The following is a 10506-nucleotide window of genomic DNA, read 5'->3' on the forward strand; positions in this document are numbered from 1 at the left end:
TAAAGTGACACCAGTCAACCCCTAAGTGAAAAATGTCAAAATGCCAATATTTTGTGTGCCCACCATTATTTTCTAGCACTGCCTTAACCCTATACAATCCTATGTCGGACTGTGTCTGGCCTTTTCCTCCATAGGTGCAATGTCAGACTATGTCCAACATAGGAAAACTGCAGCTAGAAGGAGCAGCTGGCAGATAAAATCCTGCACACTAACAGCCCCTTTTTAATGGCTTCCATCCCTATCCTCCACTACTGTGCCACGTAATATAACTATTATGTAAGCGCCGTCACTAGTCCTGCATGGTGTCCCCCATGTGGATCAAAGTGAAACTTTGATCCCCTCCAGCACCCCGCAGCGCTGCGTAATAATTAAATGAAGCACTGTGCATCCACCTGCTGGGGGTGCTATGGTGGCACATTGGGAGGATGGCTAAAAGGCTAAAAAGTGGAGGGGGCTTATCCACACTGATAAAGTAGATTTTAAAGGAGTGCGTTTAGGGCCCTAAAGCAGAATGGCACTGCATCTGCATTAAAGAAATAACATATAAGGCAATTGTAAAAATGTAATCAGACTTGCAAAACTGAAAGCTTAAAAAAAAAGTTGCTAGTGACACAAAGTTAAATCCAAGAATGTTTTACAATTCCATACATTCAAAAACGAAGAATGCTGAGAATATAGGACTTTTAAAAGATCAGTTATGGAAACTGAATATGAAAGACCAAGCTAAAGCTGAGCTTTTATATGCAAGCTTTGAATCTGTCTTTACCAAGGTGATGCCTACAGTATTTCTCATAATAAAGCTCTGGGTTGTTCCCCGTCTACCACAGCATGATTTCTCTAACACAGGAAGGTGTGAAGGCACAGTTGATCACGATTTATAAGGCACCTGGCCCAGATTGCATACATCCCCGGGTATTAAGGGAGTTGAGTTCACTTACCGATAGACCACTTTATTTTATGCTAGATACACACTGCAGTTTCCTGTCGAGATGATAATTTTCGACATGTCTGATTTCCTCCCAATGAATAACGGGAGCAATTTTCAGATCAGTACTGCACAAAATCAATCCTGTTATCAATCTGGAGCAGCTCAGGCGCAGGACCCTATTGTAAACAGGAACGTAAACAAGGATACCCATGGCCAGGGCCACGCAGGCGCAGTGGTCGGCGAAACCGAAACTAATCTGTGGCAGGGGAATGGAGGATCGTTGAGGACCGGCGAGAGCACAGGGCGGCTACAGAAAACTAGGCTTTAGGTTTCCTTTAAGCCCTGTCATTTTACACATGGCTTTTATATATTGTGATCCATTTTTATGAAAGGCTCTAAGAAAAAAAATATTTTCTGAATATATTTATTTATTATATATTTTAAACTATTTTTTTTATAAGATATGATACTGCGGATCCAAATCTTTAGCAATTGTTTCCTTCAACTTGGCTATAGAATATGGACTACTGAAATACCACTACAGTTAACTCTACCCATCTAAAAACAATGGAGACTATGAAGATGTATCTTAAGAGGGCATTGTACTGGCTTCAATCCAGAAGAGACCATGGTTTGTCTCATTAGCAAAAATGTTGAATAGTGCTTATTTTATTTGATTGGGGTGACAGACTTGTATGTTGTTATAAGACAAGCAATGTAGTCCTTAACGATTTATGATTGTAAAAGGCAAGTGTTCCTTGCACATGCAGCTTTTTGTATGCTTGCTGAAAACTTGTAATAACTATTATTAAAAGGAAAGATTAATAACCAGTCAGTATGAAAAATTTGAAAACAGTTGCTGTATGTTATAGTTTGTTAGTCTTCTAGTCACTGACAATGTGAAGAGAGACCGGACATGAATGGGAAAAATTATCAGATCGTGATGTAAAAAGCTGGAAATGACTTTTCCAATTTACTTCCAACGTGTACTGTTCCAGGAGGATGCTTGTTTATGTAGGCAACACATTTTTTTACAACTAGTGCTGTAATAAACAGTATTTTGTCTGACATTTTAAAGAGTAACTGTCGGACATAACATCAAAAATCAATTCTTTATTTTTATCTGGTAAACAAGTAATAAGGATGCTAATCAGGCAATCCAAACGTTAAAATCCCTATTACTTTCCTTGTTGATAAATTATCATTCCCCAGTTTACCTGACTCTTAATTGGTACACAGAAAATTTGGTACACAAAAGAGAAGTTGCAGGGCATGCTGGGTTGTCATTTTTTGCTTCCCTACTTCCCCTCAGACTTAACTAATGCAGCCTGATTGGCTGAAGCCTCTTTCCCTCCTGTTTTCCCCTCCCACACCTCTGTTCCTCTCTGATTGGCCAAAATTTCTCAGGCTGAAACAATGCACTTTCTATAGTGAAATGCAGGCAAATCAGGCAGAGGAGACTAAGGGCGCATATTACATAATGACTGGCTTCAAAATAGCCACAGTAAATATGGAAACTGTCTAGAATAGGATTCTCTACTTTTCCTTTATAAAATTCACAGGAATCATAACATGGACAGTGCAATATATATGTTATGTAAGTAGAGCAAGTATTTATCTACTTATATATTTGTTTTTGTTTCCTGAGATAGTATGGCTGACAGCTCCTCTTTAAGCATGTTGTGTTTCTCAAATGGTGAAAATTCCAAGCGGAAGCACTACCAAATGTATAAGATTAAGAGTGAATACAGCATAAATGCTGTACGGTATTCATCAGGAATTGCACACTGAAGTTGTTCTTGATTTTACAGCTTTTCTGTGGTGAAAACATGTGTTCGAGATTTTGGTGAAATGTCCTCTAAAGCGGACTGCATCTTAAAGCCAGGTAAGCGCAGTTTCTTTCATTCTTTTTTGGGGGAGAGGCAAATATATACTGTACATGTATGTATATTTCTGCTACATGTACCAGACAGTACAAGACAATAAAACCTGGAATTGAGTGCTGCAACCGTAGACCTAATGAGAGAGGATATGAAAGATGAGGGTAATATGAATGGACAGAAGTCTAATCCATACTAATCGAGAAAAGGCTAGTTAACCTAAGCTGCAATACAATGAAGAGAAAGATATTCTTACTTTAAACTAGGGGTAGGGAACGTTGGCTCTCCAGTTGTTAAGGAACTACAAGTACCACAATGCATTGCAGGAGTCTGACAGCCACACTCATGATTAATAAAGGCAAATGCATTCTGGGATTTGTAGTTTTATCACAGCTGGAGAGCCAAGGTTCCCTACCCCTGCTTTAAACAGTACATCAGACACAGGAAGAATACCTGGATGTGCAGCTAATATCTGAAACTGGAAATTCAGTACCATCCCATCTTTAAAAAGCACTATTGATGTGAGGCATACAACATGGATAAGCTAGCTGCAGACATCCTTTTAGACAGAGTAACAGGGGTCAGTGGATAAGCCATAACCAAACAGTTGGACTGGTACACTCTATTGGATCCACAATTCTGATTATGCTTGGCTACAGGAGAAAAAGGAATATCCATGCATAGCCCCTCTGGAAAGACAGGTTGGAGAGTTTAAAATCATGGCAACTAGGAAAGAAAGTCAGTCGGCCGGGAGAACTACAAAAAGGTGTGGAGATTAAGGCAAGGCCCTGACTTCATCTGAAACTATAGGGAGCTATTAGGCAAGCTCTTTCAACAAAGTCTACCAGACTAGGGAGATATACTAAGGAAACTGAACCCAAACAGATCTATGTTCTGTTAATCAAAGAACCATTCAAAGAGTACCTGTAACTGCAATGCAACAACACAGCATCAGCATAGCCAGCAACAATGCAGTGTTCGCAGAGAAAACAGCAGAAACCAAACATTATTGGATAAACAAATGAAAAAAAGAGAAAAATAACAGTGCACAGAGCAGTAACTGTCATTCAACTGCAGGTCAAGAATATCAAGAGCTAGACAAGAACAGGCACTAAGCATCAGATCCATAGAAGCAGGTATCTACTGCTCTAGACAGGATCCAACATGGCCTGTGTGGAGAGAACCCAGGGGCTTTCCTTCAGATTCTAGCAGAGTGTAAGATACAGACAAGAATAGCTTACATTGAACATCACAACTAAGTAGCTGGCAATATGTATAGCAACATATTTATGGTGCAATGGCTGAACCCTCCCAAATCTACATCGATCCAGTGGTAAAGACCAGGTATTGGATAATTAACTGAACTTCATGGTAGAAGACAAAGACACCCACACTCCCCCAGTTGAGTTGACCAAGCAGAGGAAGTGCCATAGTAAGACTAGACACTGCATGGGATATGCCATTGATAGCATTTCACAACCAATGTCAGTCATTCAAACTAGCTACCAATGGCTGGAAAAGGCTAATCTCCAAGACTGAGGCACTGATCATGATACTGTAGATATACCAGAGCTTAAAGAGGAACTACAGGAGATATAGCAAGTCAAGGCCAAAGTGGTCCCAACAGTTGTAGGAGCGCTTTGGATGGTGATTCCTAAGATGGAGGAGTGATCCCAGGAACATCATCAGAAATCTATCCAGAAGAATGAAGGGCTTGGAACTGCCAAGCTACTGCACAATACGTGTCATATGTTTAAAATAATTAACCAATCACTCTAGCGTCCCAAATTTTAAGAGTTATAGGGCAATATACAGTGGAGGAAATAATTATTTGACCCCTCACTGATTTTGTAAGTTTGTCCAATGACAAAGAAATGAAAAGTCTCAGAACCGTATCATTTCAATGGTAGGTTTATTTTAACAGTGGCAGATAGCACATCAAAAGGAAAATCGAAAAAATAACCTTAAATAAAAGATAGCAACTGATTTGCATTTCATTGAGTGAAATAAATTTTTGAACCCCTACCAACCATTAAGAGTTCTGGCTCCCACAGAGTGGTTAGACACTTCTACTCAATTAGTCACCCTCATTAAGGACACCTGTCTTAACTAGTCACCTGTATAAAAGACACCTGTCCACGGAATTCTGAGACTTTTCATTTCTTTGTCATTGGACAAACTTACAAAATCAGTGAGGGGTCAAATAATTATTTCCTCCACTGTATTTTGCCACCAATTCTACTGCAACCCACTTTGCGTTTGGACAATTTTTCTTCAGTAGTGCGCATACTTTCATTTTACATGAAAAACGTTGACCACAATTCTGATTTTTGGATTCTGATATTGGATTTATAAAGTGAAACTTAACAAAGATGAGCACTTTCGATTTTTTTTCTTTATATATCATTGGGATTAATTGCAAACTTTGGTTCCCCTTGTATAAGAATGTTAGAAAAATGTGTGTGTAATGCACAGTTATTTCACTGAGCTTTTAAAGGAACACTATCAATGCCCAGGTGTTTTAAAATGACAATATACAAATATTGTCTAAGTAGCTGTGTAAACATTTTCCTAGTTTTCATGTTAAATATCAGAGGCAAAAGCTGTTTATTGTGCGTAGGTTTTAACTACGTTTGGAATGTCTCATTTGCATAGGTGAATCTCTGCAGTCTAACATGCTAAGAACAGTGTAATATTAAAGCGTTATATGAAGACAAAAGCCTATGAGGTTTCACACACACAATTACAAATGTTTATGTTGCACATGTTTATGTTGCACATAAGATACATTTCCTCTGCTCTCTGTGAGAGAAAGCTTTGCCTGTCTCTCACTGAGCTCTCTGCACACAGAGTTAACCGATACACTGTGAGGGAATTCCCCCTTTCCCTCATGGCTCACTCTGGGGTTAGAATTACAGCAGACTGACATCAGAAAAGTGTGAAAAGAAGTAGATAACAGTAAACAAAGAGATAAAGATTCAAATGTATACACCAGTACTTAGCAGCACCTCCCACACATTTCCAATTTCAATTGAAAAAACATGTTAATCAATAGTGTTCCGTTAATGGAGCCTGTCATATGATAGTGTATTAACTTTCCTGCCAGTCAACAGAATAATCCAGATGTTAAAAAGGGGCAAGCTCTTTCTTTGTGCAACTAATTACTCCTGCAGCAAGATGGGTAATATCTTTGCAGTCTGTTTCACATAGAGAATACAGATTCCAGAATGGTAAAGAGGTAATTCACCTTAAATTTAGAGAAACAACACAAGGTGCACTGACCAAATCAGGAGCTTTAAGTAGACCAATAGCTTACATATAAGCTTTTTGTACTGCAGATTGCTTTCACATCATAATATACAGTGCCTTTAAAAAAATAAACATTGGGACTTCTGGGACATCAATGCAGTTATGGCTGAAGCACTTTCTTAAACGGTATCAGATTGTTGTTAGGGGTTTCAAGGGGGAAGAAGCGGCTGGGGTATATAACTCTGATGGCTGAAGGGGGGGGGGGGGGTTTCGTTCCGGGGCCGAGTTGTCTTAAGTCTTTTTCCAACATTGTTCTACAGGTTAAAAGGTTGGATATGTTACATACAGTGAAGGAAATAATTATTTGACCCCCTCACTGATTTTGTAAGTTTGTCCAATGACAAAGAAATGAAAAGTCTCAGAACAGTATCATTTCAATGGTAGGTTTATTTTAACAGTGGCAGATAGCACATCAAAAGGAAAATCGAAAAAATAACCTTAAATAAAAGATAGCAACTGATTTGCATTTCATTGAGTGAAATAAGTTTTTGAACCCTCTAACAATAAAAGACTTAATACTTAGTGGAAAAACCCTTGTTTGCAAGCACAGAGGTCAAACGTTTCTTGTAATTGATGACCAAGTTTGCACGCATTTTAGGAGGAATGTTGGTCCACTCCTCTTTGCAGATCATCTCTAAATCCCTAAGGTTTCGAGGCTGTCTCTGTGCAACTCTGAGCTTGAGCTCCCTCCATAGGTTTTCTATTGGATTAAGGTCCGGAGACTGACTAGGCCACTCCATGACCTTAATGTGCTTCTTCTTGAGCCACTCCTTTGTTGCCTTTGCTGTATGTCTTGGGTCATTGTCGTGCTGGAACACCCATCCACGACCCAATTTCAGTTTCCTGGCAGAGGGAAGGAGGTTGTCGTTACGGATTTCACGATACATGGCTCCGTCCATTTTCCCGTTAATGCGATTAAGTTGTCCTGTGCCCTTAGCAGAAAAACACCCCCAAAGCAAAATGTTTCCACCCCCATGCTTGACGGTGGGGATGGTGTTTTGGGGGTCATAGGCAGCATTTTTCTTCCTCCAAACACAGCGAGTTGAGTTAATGCCAAAGAGCTCTATTTTGGTCTCATTAGACCACAGCACCTTCTCCCAGTCACTCACAGAATCATTCAGGTGTTCATTGGCAAACTTCAGACGGGCCTGCACATGTGCCTTCTTGAGCAGGGGGACCTTGCGAGCCCTGCAGGATTTTAATCCATTGCGGTGTAATGTGTTACTAATGGTTTTCTTGGTGACTGTGGTCCCTGCTAATTTGAGGTCATTCACGAACTCCTCCCGTGTAGTTCTAGGATGCTTTTTCACCTTTCTCAGAACCATTGACACCCCACGAGGTGAGATCTTGCGTGGAGCCCCAGAGCGAGGTTGATTGATGGTCATTTTGTGCTCCTTCCATTTTCGAACAATCGCACCAACAGTTGTCACCTTCTCTCCCAGCTTCTTGCTAATGGTTTTGTAGCCCATTCCAGCCTTGTGCAGATCTACAATTTTGTCTCTGACATCCTTGGACAGCTCTTTGGTCTTTTCCGTGTTGGAGAGTTTGGAGTCTGCTTGATTGATTGATTCTGTGGACAGGTGTCTTTTATACAGGTGACTAGTTAAGACAGGTGTCCTTAATGAGGGTGACTAATTGAGTAGAAGTGTCTAACCACTCTGTGGGAGCCAGAACTCTTAATGGTTGGTAGGGGTTCAAAAACTTATTTCACTCAATGAAATGCAAATCAGTTGCTATCTTTTATTTAAGGTTATTTTTTCGATTTTCCTTTTGATGTGCTATCTGCCACTGTTAAAATAAACCTACCATTGAAATGATACTGTTCTGAGACTTTTCATTTCTTTGTCATTGGACAAACTTACAAAATCAGTGAGAGGTCAAATAATTATTTCCTCCACTGTAGTTCCATAGTTATTTTGGTTGAAAAAAGACTTACGTCCATCGAGTTCAACCAGTACAACCATGTTTTAGGTACTAATGCATATGACTGTATCAATGATTATCCATCGGTTCTGAATTATTGTAAAATGTTCTTTGAGGATGGAAATATGTCTGATAATGATATGTCTTTGTAAAGGATAATGTAATTTTTTTTTTTGCTTTATCTTATATTCCTCTAAAAAAAAATTAGTACCAAAAAAACAAACAAAAACCCTTTTTCTGCAGAGATTCCTTGGCATTTCCCCCCACGGTGGGGGAAGTATAATAGAACACACTTTAAAAATAGTTTTCATTTTTTAATATATTTTGCTATACAGTATCTATCCTCTTTACGTGCACATATTGCAGTCTTGAACTTGAAAAAGGTATTAATTGATGTATATATTTGTCAAGCATATGATCATGCTATGGAATTTATGAAAAACAAAGCTATACCCGCTAACTGGAAGGCAGAGTTAAAAGAGGAAAGCTCAAACAGTGAAACGGAAGATGAAAGTGAAGAGACCAAACATGAACAGGAAGACAGCAGCAGTGAAGAGGAGGCAAGTCGTTTCTTTTAGGTTTTTTCCTGCATGACACAAATGTGTGTTTTTTTTTGTTTTGTTTTTTGTTTGTTTGTTTATTTTGTGTTTACTTATATATATACATTAGTGTTCAACCATTCGTCATTCAATACTATGTAGTATTAAACTATGGAATTCAGTTTTTGTCTTGGAATCTGGTTTTGATTATTAATTCCAATCCGACAATGGGTTAACTTGCCAATGTAGAATCAATGGAGTAAGGCCCTGTCTCCACTTGTGCCAGCGTGCTGAGAATACATTTATTGTGTCCCCCAGGAAAAGCAGTTGCCCAACACACACCAACCATTCCACGTCCTGTCATTGGTATTTAGAGGGGCTGGAACATAAAAATGAATTCTTGTAATCCGCTGCTTTTGTCCCACCTGTCTTCTCTTCTTTCCATTGCTGCCTCCAACAGCCAATGCTGGCCAAGACAGCCCTACACTTCAAGAAAGTGTTGGATGATACTTTACAGTCCATATAGATTTGAAGTTGCATCACTAGCTATTCAGACCCTACTGAATTTAAAAGATCAGTCGGTCACCCAGGCAACTCGCATTGTTTAAAAGGTGATAAACATGGCAGCTTCTATATTCCTTTCACTACATGCCATGTAAAGATGATCATAAATAGATGTCACTGCAGCATTGCAGATACATGACAGTTAGGTTTCTGTGGGTATATGAACTGTATAGTACATATACAGTATATGTACTATACAGTATATGTGGGTGTATACTGTATATTAAACTTACTAAGTAGGCATATACTATAGCAGTTCGCTATAGTATATGCCTACTTAGTAAGTTTAATAAATGGCATTTAGGGTTTTGTTTGCATGTCAGTTTCTTGCCTTCATGATGACTATCAATTTGTGTTCCAGTTTGAGTAATGATAGCTGCACATTTTAATTGGTAGTCATGTATAATAGCAGTCTCTTTCCATTGTATCATCAGGAATATAGCTTATTTCAGAAGATAAACTAATCCTAGTGATAATTGTGCTGAAAACAATGTTCAGTCAAACTTTTTTTTTTTTCTCTTTCACTAATAAATAACTATTGGAATGGTCCGCTGTAATGTAGATTTTGTAGAAACATACCACCTATAACATTTTAAAGGTGCTGTTTTCTGTTCTAATATGGTTTTATTTATTTCTACTGCAGGAGGAAGTGGAACCATTTCTTGGGGAAAGTGAAAACTTTTTGCAGCAGCTTTATAAATTTATGGAGGACAGAGGTGAGAGGCTAGCTTTTCATACATTTAAACAAGAACAGTCTTATTTGGAATGTACCGTACTGTATATGGAGTAACTCCATTAACAAAACATTTTAGTTGTTTAGGAGAAAATATTTTGAAACAAACATTCAAACATTATGCTAAAGTGCAGCCCTGAGTAGGATCTTGTGTAGAGAATGCAGACAGGCCTCCTAAACACCCGTCAGGCCCTGGGCAGCTGTTGTGCTGGGTGACTAAGCTCTGGGTACAGCTCCTTCACTAAGTTTTTTCCACTGATCCATATCGGGTAAATGCTCAAGAACGATCACCCAGCATAATCGTCTTGGCCTCCGATAATAATGGATCATGTGTGGACCCACCACAGAGGCCTCATATAGCAGCTGCTTAACAGACTTGTCCTTGAGCATTCACCTGATATGGATCAGTGGAAAAAACGTAGTGAAAGAGCACTCCCGCTCACCCTGTTGTGTTTTTAGATGTTTTTATTGTTGGCGATTTCATGCTGTGTGACCAGACATTTTTGTATCCATAAACATTTTTTGACCAGCACATGCAGAGCCACCAGAGTTATATATTGACAACGTTAAAGGTTGGTTCCTGGTTTGCTCTCCCCAGATTGGGTAGTGCTGTCAGTTATTGACTGCAGT

The 10506-nt window shown here is 39.1% G+C and overlaps 1 protein-coding gene across 1 annotated transcript in view; it reads left to right on the plus strand.

Moving 5' to 3' along the window:
• Positions 1 to 10506, plus strand: part of ARID4B (AT-rich interaction domain 4B) — a 197785-nt gene that overhangs the window by 116890 nt on the left and 70389 nt on the right. The window contains exons 10-12 of the mRNA XM_068231813.1: positions 2740 to 2813; positions 8452 to 8600; positions 9787 to 9859. Coding sequence (XP_068087914.1) covers positions 2740 to 2813; positions 8452 to 8600; positions 9787 to 9859 — 296 coding nt within the window. The remainder of the gene's footprint in view (positions 1 to 2739; positions 2814 to 8451; positions 8601 to 9786; positions 9860 to 10506) is intronic.

The sequence above is a fragment of the Hyperolius riggenbachi genome, chromosome 4 (genome assembly GCF_040937935.1).
Source record: "Hyperolius riggenbachi isolate aHypRig1 chromosome 4, aHypRig1.pri, whole genome shotgun sequence".
In the NCBI taxonomy this organism is placed as follows: domain Eukaryota; kingdom Metazoa; phylum Chordata; class Amphibia; order Anura; family Hyperoliidae; genus Hyperolius; species Hyperolius riggenbachi.